Consider the following 12,980-nt stretch of genomic DNA (forward strand, 5'->3'; position numbering starts at 1 on the left):
GTGTGCATCATTGGGCTTGAATTGTGTGCGCGCAGCACTATGGCGTGGTCACATAGAAATCCACCAGCATTATTTTGGTAGTACTTCTGTTCTGTTGTAATCATCTGTATTGAGGTCTTTGTGCTGCTGTCAACCCATGTAGTGATGGCTGTGGGCTTATCAAGCTGCCGTGCGGCAGCTTTTAATGCAACAGCCTTAAGGGCTCTGTGTCGCAGAAAATCCGGTGTCGGCGGCGTCTCCGGCCAAGAAAATCTTCTCGAACCATGCATCCCGATTTACGCCGGCCCTCCACGTGGTGCAGAGGCGTTACTGAACGAATTTAATTTCTCAAAGTAAAATGTGTCAGAAAATTTGTAATGTACGACTTACACAGAATCTACAGACGTGATAGCGTCGGATTGTAATTAGAATATACGAGAAAACATAATTCTGCTAATTGGAAACTCAAACACAAACCCCTCTTAACGCGTAGCCTTTTCCAGCTGTGGTTTGAGGCCTGTCTTAGTAGGAGCGGCACGGCCCACTCGGTTCCTTGCAACACTGTCAAAAAAAGAACCAGGAAGCTTGCTTCGTGCATAGCGTTCACCGCCAGCGTTTCCAGGAAAACATTATGGTTACATAAGCTGCAGTTGCCGGAAAGTGTGAGAAGGAGCCAGGGATCTTTGAATGCTATCGTGTTCCACTCTTAAAGGTGGAGCTTTAGAGTCCCCCAAATTTTAAAGAATCCCAGGCGGTGAAAATTTATTCGGAGTCCCCCACTAGAGCATTCCCCATAATCAGATCATGGTTCTCACGCATAAAGCCTAGGAATTTTTTTAGTAATCTAACTTAGTTGCTCCGGTCATTATTCTAATTGCTGTTATATATTACATGGCTGTCTTTCATTGTCACAGAAACTGCATATTTGTTCTGCTGTTACTTGCTTAGCTTGTGGTGCTAGGAGTTTAGTCAGCATTTTAGTTTTCATTTAGCTCCAGTGCCATGACAGTCATACTTTGTCAGTGAATGCCAGAACTTTCAATAAGCTTCCACTCATTTAGTGCTCTTTTGAACTGTGTGGTTTGACACTACAAAACGAGTTCCCCATTCGTGCATCTGTGCATCCGCGTCATGTGCACTTCTGACATTTTGACCGCAGGGCCATCAGCGTGATGCTGGGTGACCAGTGGCGCAAGATGAAGTCTGAAGAGAAGAAGCTCTACTCTCAAGAAGCCAAGGTTCGTGCTGATGAGGTCAAGAAGGTCCACCCCGACTGTTGGAAGCGCAAGCGCTCCTACTCCACCAGTATCTGAACGTGCTGTTCCGCCAAGCAACTCGCACGGTCTACTCTCTGGGCTTTCGCTTTCGAAGAAGCCCTCGCCTTCCACTGTCGGGCCTCCCTCTCGGCAAGGACATGCTGCCATTGGAGAAGCAGGGCCTGATTTCATGTTGCCAGATGCTCAATGGGATGCACGGGATCACGTCGCGGAGACTTGTTAAACTGTGTGGAAGCGCACAACTTCACGCGCGGGGACATGCGGCAAAACCCCAGTTGCGCCGAATCACGGCTACGGAAACCTGATGTTTGTACAGAAGGCAGAGGTCGCTCGGGCTCCCGGATTGAGCTTTAAAAGCCTGATGCGAGAAAGCCCGTGGGTGCTTATGTGCAAGCCCGTTGCTGCGAAGTCTTGCTAAAAGGCCTGTGATGGCTCAGTTGGATATGAGTGGCGAGACTGTAACGAAGGAGGCATGTGCTGACTGGTTTATAAGGTTGCAGCACCGGAGCAGCGGCGCCACACATCTGAAGCCGTACGGTGTCACATGGTGCCACAACCGTGTGTCAGAATCAACTGTTGCGTCTTTGTGTGTGCTTCCGACTTGTGCAAGACGTGGGGGCTGCTACAGGAAACCACCCCTTGCGATTGTCGTGTTGTCGTTCGTCTGTTCACTATGGCATGTCTGATGGAGCGAGACAGCAGGGGCGGCTTACTCACTGACTGCAGCTTCTGCTACTTGCTTCTTTCCGTTTTCTGTGCATCATATCTTCTTGGAGCTGCACGCAGCCAGCTGTTCTTGTGTTTCCCTGTGATCAGGGACTTTTCGTGTTTCGGGAACTGATCTTGAGCCGAATTCTTGGCTTTCCTCGTGGTGCTGTCTCACTGAACTCCTGTGCTCTTGATCATTGAACTCGTGCACTTGGCTGGCTTTTTTTTTTTAATGCAATTTTGACACAGCTGCTTTCTTCTCCTTATGATTGTGTCTTTCATCTGATCTGCAGTTCAGGTGATAGATTGTAGCCATGCAAGAAAGGTTGGCCTCCGCTCAACCTTGCAAGCCCTCTGGATGGCTTCCCCTCCCTCGTTTCTCGTCCTTAAGTGTTTCTGGGGTCTGAGATACTATCCTCACTCGACATCTAGCACGCATGGATGAATGAAAGGCGGTAGAAGTGGTGTGTTGCACCCTACTCTCGGCAACGTTGTCCAGCTGTGGCTTCCCTGCATGACCGTTCCCTTTTTTTCTCCTCCAACGCCATCCCTCCTTTCCGTGCCTTCGCGAAAGTAATCATCGGAGGTGAAACGGATACAGGTGTGGTCGCCATGCGCTGCCCTCTGGTGTGTGGTAGCCCCGTGGCAAAGTTCAGCCACATTGAATCATCTTGCAGCAACATTTTACTCCTAGCTATGGGAGCTTTTTTTTTTTTTTTTTTTTTGCTTTCGGGGCAGTCATTTGCTGGTTGGGTTCGCTTCTGCTGGGTTGAGTATGCTTTTGCTGGTCGCAAGGAACTTGTGCACAGTTTGTCTGGAGCATCATTTTAGGAGTGGTCCTCCCGTCTTCAAATTTTTTACCTTTTTTCTTTTGCCCCGCTATTCTCCGGTTCTCTATCTCTCAGTCGTCGCTCTGTGTTTGTTTGCAGTGAAAGTGTCTTTAAATGGTAGACACCGTGCCGGAAGCATGCAGGCGGTTTGCATTCTTTTTTATCATTGTTTCGCTTTCTTGTAAATAAGAAGGCCTTGATTCTTTTTTAAAGTATTTGTGCAAAATGCATTGCATGTACAGGGTGAGAAATGAGGTTTTATAAGCAGTGGTCCTCGCTGGTCATTTTTGGCTTAAGTTTTCGCTGCTGGCAAAGCCTCGCCTTGAAGCGAGAGTTACAAGGCTGGAGTTTGCTTGTCATGTCAACTTTCTTTATCTTAGTTGTGCACGAAATTTATGAGCAGTGTCAATTCTACCTAATTTGAACAGGGAATTCAAACAGAGCGTTCCCTGGATTTTGGATCGAATGTACCAATGCAGCAGGAGTATCCTGAAAATTTTCATTGAGTGCCACTTCAAATGACGAGTTTGCTGACTGGTTGATTCTAAGTCTTGGATTTTAGGCTGACTCCGAAGCTACTAACGACATATTTCAGGTCTAAGGCTGAGCACAAGGTTGCGGGATCGAATCCAGGCCGCGGCGGCCGCATTTCGATGGAGGCAAAATGCAATAACGCCCGTGTGCTTGCGTTGCAGTGCACGTTATAGAACCCAAGGTGGTAAAAATTAATCCGGAGCCCTCCACTATGGCGTGCCTCATAATCAGAACTGGTTTTGGCATGTAAAACCCCAGAAAGAAGATGACATATTTTAGGTGAATGTGATATACCTTTTAGCCAGGTTCTTCCAGAGCACAGTGGACAAAGAAAAGGTTTCCGAAGAAACACTGAAATATCAAGAACTCTGTGCAAAAAAGTGCGAGTACTGATGTTTGACTTTGGAGGCCCTTGGTGGCAGTAGGAACATCGAAATTGTATGTTTGTTATAGATTGAAGCTTTTGGCAGATCAGTTACTGCCGAGCTAAGACTGTGGCATCTTGGAAATTTGCACAGAGTTAGCTCGTCCAAAATGAACCGGCTGCTCTTCGAACCGGGACACTTTAACGGATGGTGTCATAATCTGTTCCCGTCTCGAAAAGTGCAAAAGGAGTTAGTTGCGTGACTCCGCCGCAAGTTTGCCAAGTTATGATTATGTCCTGGTTTCCAAACTTGCACGCTCCTACGGGTGCTGCTGCGTATGCATCTGTTCAAGATGTCTTATGCTAATGGGATATCCCGATTCATTAGCATGATTCGTAATATGCTGAGGGATTACGCCGCAGGGCATCTGTGAGTGATGGCTACGCGGGCCGCTACAGCGTCATAAGTGGCAGGGGCCAGGAGGATGTAGCGATTCTATTTCAGTTCTTTTGTTTTTCTCACTCATTTAAGCACTTATCATGAGGATCAGTCAATCATGAGTGACAGATGACAAGATAGGAAGAGTAGAGCCAAGTGAAAGAAATCCTATCTACTCTAGTGGCTGAGGTTTAAGTTGTGTGCAGTATTGGTGGCCATGCAAATGGGAGCGCTTGCCAGAGGGTGTTCTGCAAAGCATTGCTCGATTCACTTGGGCCACGTTTTTCTCGTTTGTTTCCCCCCGGGCCATTTTGTTTTGGAAACTCAAAAGAGGGCACTTGCGTCAAAAGAGTCTGGTGTCAGCCTGTGAAATGTGCTGCCGTGTAGAGATGCTGGGAAGGCCAGACAACTTCAGGTTGCTAGTCAGGCCATGCCGAGGCAACAGCAACAGCATCAACAACAAAGGAATAATCAAGTACAAATTTGCATTGGTCGTTTTCGAGAGACCACTGGCAAAACAAAGAGAGTTTTTATTTGTATAAGGGAGAAGATAAATGAGTTTGCACACGTTCGTGTGCCAATGTTATCTTAGTGCTCGTGCCAAAATGTTTGCGCAATGCTCGAGTCTCGCGCCGCCACATGAATCACTGTAGAGTGCGGCGTGCATCCCCCGCTCTTATCAAGTCACGAGATAATTTTTTTTTAAATTTTATTTTACAAACGCGGGTGAGTCGTCTCTGCAAAAGCATGCCAGCGTCCATGTTATTATGTTTTGTGACATGCTGTTTCTTTTTCACTTGTAACATGTCTTTCTCTTCTTTTTGCCTTCAAATAGAACAAGAAGAGGCGCAGTGTTCAAAAAAACAATTTCTTGTTTTACGCTTGAGCAAGTCATGGATTTATATTTTGCTCCGAGAAAGCTGCGCGCACAACAAAGCATAGATGAGTATTTTTGGCATCGCGGATCACCAGCGTCGTCGTGTTGATATTTTTTGCAGTGGTCTTATTCCTTTTTTTTTTTTTTTTTCAGAGGTGGTGGCTCGTGTTTCTCTTTGTGGGTGTGTCCATTCTTGTTGGCCATTGTTGCACAGCATGTTATGGGAGCGCGTAACTAACTTCCCCGTGATGCCATTATTCGCTTTCTTATTTTGCATATTTTTCAGTTTCGTTGATTTATTTGTTGATCTGTTTACCTTTTATTACCTTCTCCGCACTTGCATGTCTTGTTTGCACTGCTTGTGTTGCTTGCGATTTAGTCCAATTATTGCTGTCTTTTTCGTTATTCCTTTTTTTTTTTTTTGTCTACACCGTTAGTCTACCACTCTGGTCCTTGTTTTCTACATAGCCTGCTCTCTGTTCCATGGATTTTCCCTTGTGTTGGGCCAATGGGCCAAAAAATTTATTTTTGAACCCCTCGTTACCAACTCACTGATTGATGTCACTTCTCCCTCCGGTGCCGTTTTATGCTTTTGTTGCTGTCATCCATAATTTTGCGTGCACTTGCATTCACCAGTGTCGTCGACAGAAAGGCTTCATTGTCATGCTCGTTTTCTTGCTTCCTGGTGGCTGGAGGTATTGCTGCGGCCATAAGTCGCCAGCTTTCTGTATACTTATATCAGCCTCCTTTTTGTAACTTTTGAAGACACCAGGTTTTCTCTGTTTTGCAACAGCCGTGTAACGCTCTTGCACATGGTTTTAACTCCAACATTGTCAGTCTCGGGTCGTATTTGGGTCACCAGCTGTCGTGTGCGTAAAAGCTCCTTAGCAACTAGGCAAGCTCATTGCATCAAAGTGGTAGTCCACTTGCTACTTCCGGGAGCTGGTGTACATACTCATTTCGTCGTAAACTTGTTTTTGCGTGGCCTCTGGATAAACGCAGTCTTCATGAATGGTTTACTACAGGCCTCGTTTAAAAGCTTCTTAAAAAATGTCTTCCCTCTCTCGTTTGGGTTCAAATACTTTCTATGCAAGGAAATGTTTCTGCTTCAAAACTACTTAGCATGTGCTCTTTTAATGATTCAAACTACTTCCACAAGTTGGACTAAACCTTGCAGAAGCTTTCCTGCCATGCATGACTGTGATGCTGATGTGAGGACCAAAGTGACGATGTGGACTGCCCCCATTGAAAAATATTGGGCAGGGATTTAATTAAGATGTCCAGCCTAGTGATGGACGCACACTGGAAAAACAGTTGATTATCGGGTGTCCCCTTTCTTTTCTGCCAGCTGCACATGGTGGCATGTTCCACAAAAAACCCTTCTGTCGCTCTTAATCCCAATAGCCTATCTTAAGTGACGCTTCTTATTGGATAAGTTTTTCACCCAAACCTCTTCTGGCTTTGTGTGTATAAAGGCCACTGTATGTTTGCTGTGTGCCAGAAGCACAACTGCTTGGATGCAACACAAGCTAAGCGGTGTCCGCGTAACGCAAGCTCGCGAGGGGACCTAAGGTGCAGACTTGTTTGCAGGTTGGTCTCCTACAAGTGCAGTCAATAGGATTTGTGTTTGCTATGATTTGTGCCAAAACGATGACACAGTTCCATGTGGAGCATAGAAATCGCACATCACTGGAAGAGATGGAGTAAAGCCTTCTTGAATTTCGAACGCACAGCTGCTCCACGTAGTGTGGAACCTGGTTCCCAAGCCATGCCTATAAGCGTCTTAGCTTTTCCATCCTCTGCTGTATATGTTTGGTGCTGAAATAATTGTTGCGCTGCTAAGACATTTAGAAACAGGCAAGTAAACTTGAAAAAAGGAGCAACAGAATCAGATAAAAAAACTACCAAATGAAGTATTTTGCGCAGCGAAATCAGTATCCAATGGGGAGTAAATACTGAAGATATAATTAAGAAAGGCCTTTGGTAACAAATACTTGTCTAGATGCATCGCAGTAATGATGCGATCAAAGTGTTTGAACTGTGGAGAACCTCTTGAACTCTGATGTTTTGTATATCTGTACATACACACACAGATACATTTGGGCAGCCTTTGTAAAAGGTACTAAATCACCTGTTTGGCATGTAACAGAAGTTGTAGTTCAATGTGCATAGCGGGTGTGCTCTCGAGTCCCTGGATTACGATATGTACGGTGCTCTCGGCAACGATTGAAGTGTGAGCAACGGAATGCTTGGCTTCTTGCACAGCCTAGCACAAAACGAGTAGGCATGAAGGTGCCTGACCAACTTCAGTGTCTCACGAGTGGTGTTCATAACATGTCAGGTTTGTTTGAAAATTCTCATGCCCATTGGTATTTGCTAGGCTGTGCGAAAACCAGTCACTCTGATGCTCACATTTCAAGCGTTGCTGACACCACCTGAGGGCAACAGTTGTTTTCACTTTCCGACTATTGGTGCGCAATAGGAAGGCACACCGGGTGGCTCAGAGTTACCCAGCAGTCATATACCAGATGACCTGATTACTTTTAAAAGAGACGGTACAGTACTCAGCAAATGTAATGTGATTCATATTCATATTTATGTGCACTCGGATGTCATGATACTGATATACAGAAACAGTTGGGACCCATAGCCTATTTTCATTGTGGGTTCCAACACGAAAGCACAGTTGAAATAATGTTAACATGTGGCTTTTAGGGCCCTAGTTTCGAGGTGCTGGGGAATGTCTAACTAGTGGCCAGTTCAGAACATGGTAGAAGATGAAATTGAGCACTGACTCTCTCATTTGGCATTTACTAAATGTCTCGACTACAAAGCACACCTTGATTTTTCAGTCTTGCTTTCTTGCACTCACCTCCTATGCCTTGTGTGCCTCTGTAACACTCTCATCACCGTTTGTCTCTTCACTAACTTTTATCACTTTCTTTTTATTGCTGTCCAGTCAAGGAAGGATGTTGTGAGAAAACAAGAAATAGGTGTGTGGTCAGCCTGCCAGAAAGTGCCAGCACTGCCAGCACATTGAAATGTGGTAGCTGTTGCGAAATGTGTAATTGCAGCGTGCACTCCATTCACATTTATTACTTGGAAAATAAAGACACCAGCCTGTCTCTGCATTTCAAGGTGCACGGCGTTGCCGGCATTGCGGGCAGGTGCACGCACCATTATGCACAGCTACTGTCAGATGCCAGTGCTGAATTTCAATGCCATCCGAGTATTGAACAACGAAAACTAGCTGTTTGCTGCATCAGTTGTGACACCGCCTCATCAGGCGAGACGGTGCACCTGTCTGTCTTTCCTCATGTTTTTTGGTGGCCACGGTTGAACGTCGATGGGTTAATCAGTGCTTTTCGAAAAACTACCTCTTGCACATAAGTTTATGTCACATGGCTGATTATGGAATGCCGCAATTTATCCCATTTCACTTGTTGAGTCGTGTACTTGTTTCTTGCATGCCTTGAAGTGGACTTCGGCGGTCGTTGAGTCACATTTCCTACTAAAGATGCATGTTAAACCAGTGGATTGTAAATTAGGTGCCTACAAAGGTGTTTCAAAAGGCACACATCACATTGTTTTGCTTGAAGAATCTCCTCAGGCACACTTGTGACATCACAGAACAAGGCAGATATGGGGTCAAAGAAAGCCTGGTAAGCCGAGATGTTCGTTATGATACCACCCTTCTTGGTGTGAGCGTGCAGCAAGCATCTATTGCTACACCTTCGTGTATGATACACCTGCTTTTTCAGCGTCACCTGCATCTGGTGTAATCTCGCTCATCTGTAATATAGTAACTTTTGATAACACACTGGTTCTCAGTCTATTTTCTTTTTGAGGGATGTTTAGCTGCAGTAAATTTGGGCAATCTGTCTAATTCAAAGTTAGCTCGCGTGTGTCATTCTAATTTCTAGTGCCAATCAATGCATCCAACAGGGCTGTGCAAGGACACCTTGCAAAAAAGTGGCGTGGCAGAAGCTGCTGTCCTGCCACTTTCTCTGCATGGCCACATTCCCTGGAGCAGCAACCAGAACAGACAGTGAGACTGTGTAACAGGGTGCACTCGTAACAAGTTAACTGTTTGTAACTGACAATGAAATGCTGGCCAGCTATATTTTATTTGTTAGCAAGCATGCCAACGTTACTCGTTAAACTAGTTACGTGAGTAGATCAATTCTAATACTACATCACTGGTAAAGTATCTGGCTACATGTGCATTCTGTTGGAAAAGTGTTACGATTGCCGTTTTCACTGATGAAGCATGCCAGCTACTGCTTGTTGGTGCTACGCTCACAGCCACTTGCCTGCAACAAGGATGAACTTTCATTTGCTGCCAAAGGCTGCCATCAAAAGTTGGTGACTGTAGTTGCAACATACAGTAGCTGTCAAGTTCTGGTGGCAGAAGCAGTAGTGAATGCCTGTACAGCAGCTTTAACAACCGTCCGGAAGAAGCTGTGCAAGAACAAGACATCGCAGTATTGTATCTCTCGGCGCTCTCGCCTCTTGTACAGCTTTATCATCGCCGAGAACCGTCGCTCACTCGTGTCAGACAGGCTAGCTTGTCAGGCTGCTTGTATGAGCGTTCAGGTTCTCGCTTTTCTGAACTTGATTTTCACTGCATGTCAGGGCTGTTAAAACTGTCAGGAAAGGCTTTAGTTGGATGAAAGCATTCTGCAATAACATTGGAAGAGTGGCACGTGCACGTATGCTCCATTTGTAGATTTGCCATACATGCATGCACTTGACATGGAATTGTGTGCTCTTGATCAACTACGGACAGAACAAAACTGTTTTCTGTTTTTGGCAGCCTGAAATTGGGAGTAGCCTTATCAACAAATAAATTCAATTTTGGTACTGCTACCAGCTTGTGATTTGAGCGTATATTTACAGTCTAACCTCGATATAACGAACCTCGATTTAACGAAATTCGCGATGTAACGAAGTATTTTTATTTCCCCATCTTAGTTATATTGAATTAACGAAACATCGATATAACGAAATTGTACTTGTAGTGAAACACTTCGTTATATCGAGGTTTGACTGTAGTGCTGAAGTGACTCATCAGACTGTTCTTTCTTTCCTCGCAAAGTTTCATGGCGCACACACACTCGGGTGTCCCAAATGATTTTGAGTGCAGCACAATATTTCGACAAATATTTTGCTAAATTGTGAAATTATGCTTCTGGAGTGCGTGAATTTTAGCCTAGCGTCACTGTTGTGTAAATACTGCTTACCGCCAGCTGCGTCTGCGTGAGTTTTCCCATGCATGTGCACAAGGACGGAAATAGTGCCAGCAATTGTAATGGTGCAATGGCAACACTGAGCTGCAATACTCTGCTGAAAATAATCAGTCTGGGCGTCAGCGAAGGGTTGGTATATCAGAAACTACATAGGAACAAAAAGTGGGTGGATAGACTGCACTAAAATTCCTATGCAAGCTTTTCAAAACCTTACAGATAATGGCAGTGTCTGGCTGAAGCTAGTTCATAGTTTATTAATGAGGAAATAATTGCACAAGCATTCGAAAATGAGCGTATGCTCAACCTGGCAACTCTCACTGTAGAGCTATTGTGTACAAAAGGAGGGACACAAATATGAGAAGGTATGGCAAAACTCAGGACATCACCATGACACTGCAAATGCTGCACTTTGGTTTCATATCAGCACTTCATATAGACTCCAAGAAGCAAAGGACAATGCTATCCTTCGAGTGAAGTGCTTACTGTGCTTCCCTTGGTGATTGCTGAGCGAATACTTTAGAACCAGGCACTCTCAGCAGCAAATCAAAGGCACTGTAGTAGAGACTGATTTTTCTCCACGAAAATCCTTGTCGCAGAAACGAGCGTGGAGCATTATTGGATCTGTGCTGCATCAAACAAGGAGGTGGCACTGTCCTCGGGAGGACAGTTGCCACCTCGTCATCTGATTATGAGTGTTTTCCCGGAGAAAACAGTCTCCACTCCACTGCCCTCAATTCTTCAAAGCAGCGGAGAGTCAAGGCTAGTTTGTGAATGCAGGCAGTGTGTCTTTCACTTTAGCATCTCTGTTGTATGACCACATGTCATGCATGAGTAACTTGGCCCAGAATTTCTGATCCAAACAATTTGTTACTTAGTGAGCGAAGTTACACCAGTTACAGCTTGGCGCAGCCATCTGATGTAGTCTTGGTAGATGGCCTTCCAACCGAGTACCTGAGTGCCATGAGAAAATATTGCATGCATGGTAGCTAATTGTCGAAATTACTGCTACCATGCTATGGCTTTTCTGTTGCCTGAAGAACTAGGTTTCTTTAAAATGAGCTTTCACCGTGACAAATTATGCTACATGAAAAAAAAAAAAAATTTTGTACTGGCTGACTAGAAAAAAAAAAATGTCAGCGGACAACCGAATTTTTATAGTTCTTTTTTGAACATGTGCACATATGTGTGTTGTGTGAAAACTGTGCTGAATTCTTGTTTTCGTAATTCCTGTCTCAATATTATTTTTGTCAATGTTTTCTCATTGCTTGCGAGATCATGTTTGTTTTAATGCATTTTCGGTGATTTGTTTTTATGAGCAGACTGCATGAGCTTAAACTTCATGTCTTTTTTGTTTTGTTTTATTGAGTCATCAGTGTGAAGCTAAAAGTGCTCAACGATGCATCTTTGTGTTCTGCACATTTGTTTGACCAATATTTGTGTGCCCAGTGTGTTTAGTACTGCTGTTTGTTTGAGTCATGTTCTTTTCATCAGTAGATGTTCAGTAAAACCTTTTTTTTTTTTGTAATGTCTTGTCCAAGGGTGCCTGCTGCTTTATTTTCTTATGACACATTCTTATAGAGTATATTTAGTCTGGATTCATCACTTACTACAACAAAGCAGCTCTGACTCGTCAAGTAAGCCGTAAAGCACTCTCAACATTTCGGTAATGTCTTGCCCTAGTGTCACGGACTACCACTGGGTAAGTCTTTCAGTGCCGTATGAACCAATTTTGTCATCGCATGCGACAGAGCAGACGTAATTAATGTCAAAGTTAGTTCATGCATGTTGGCACACCACTTTGTTATGCTGTCTCATCTGTTTCATATTTTTCACTGCGCCTGTATTAACAAATATTAGAGGAAGGGCTTGGGCTGCCTGGACAGATTATGAAATCCCTTGGTTCACTTAAACCTTGTTGACCTGAGAATGGTCAGTTTGTGAGCCTACGGTATTGACGGTGTGGTTCTCCATTACTATTAACTTCACCTTGCTGATGCCATATGTTAGTGCCTGAAGATTTTATTCTGCTATTAACAAAGATGGCCAGTTACAGGAAACTGATAAGCTACTTGGGGTTGCATAGCACATACAGTTTTCAAAACCCTGTTATGGCTGCGAGCCCATATTGGGCACCATACCAAGGCCAAATCTTGGGTACATGTTTTAATGCAATTTTTTCCTGAACCATAGATTTGTTCTTCGTTGGTTCGCATGCTACTTTTATTGTCAGGTTCAGCTATTTAACATAAATAACTATAAAGGACGAGCACTCACAAAATAGTTACAGCACTATGGTCCTTGGTCTGATTGGGCTTATAGTATTGAAGGACCCTTGCTTAACTGTTGAGCTGCAGTTAAACCTCGTTACAACGAAATACATTACCTATAACGGAGTAATAGATATAGCGAAGTAATCGTATTTACCACAAAATCCCGTGGAACCTACATACAGTCGAACCAGGATGTATCGAACCCACATATAGCGAATTGTGTATAAGGAACAGCAGTAAAATCTAGAAAATTTTTGTATAACATTTTTATTTTACATATCGAATTACCTATATATCGAACTTTTTTGCGATCCCCTTCAGATTCGATATATCCGGGTTCGAATGTATTTTAATGAAACACAAATTTCTTATAAATCAAAATAACGTGCCGTGTTGTAGTTCAGAACAAAGATTTCGTGTTTATTCCTTGCCCATTAGCCGAAATCTGGAGGC

General features: G+C 44.1%; 1 protein-coding gene across 2 annotated transcripts in view; it reads left to right on the forward strand.

Moving 5' to 3' along the window:
* The window catches only part of LOC119465900 (protein capicua homolog), a 36,247-nt gene extending 24,461 nt beyond the window's left edge, over positions 1-11,786 (forward strand). For both annotated transcript variants that reach the window (XM_037726373.2, XM_049656983.1), the window contains exon 7: positions 1,139-11,786. In XM_037726373.2, coding sequence (XP_037582301.1) covers positions 1,139-1,292 — 154 coding nt within the window. In that variant the 3' untranslated portion in view covers positions 1,293-11,786. The remainder of the gene's footprint in view (positions 1-1,138) is intronic.
* Positions 11,787-12,980: the final 1,194 nt, after the last annotated feature.

The sequence above is a fragment of the Dermacentor silvarum genome, chromosome 10 (genome assembly GCF_013339745.2).
Source record: "Dermacentor silvarum isolate Dsil-2018 chromosome 10, BIME_Dsil_1.4, whole genome shotgun sequence".
NCBI classification, from domain to species: Eukaryota; Metazoa; Arthropoda; class Arachnida; order Ixodida; family Ixodidae; genus Dermacentor; species Dermacentor silvarum.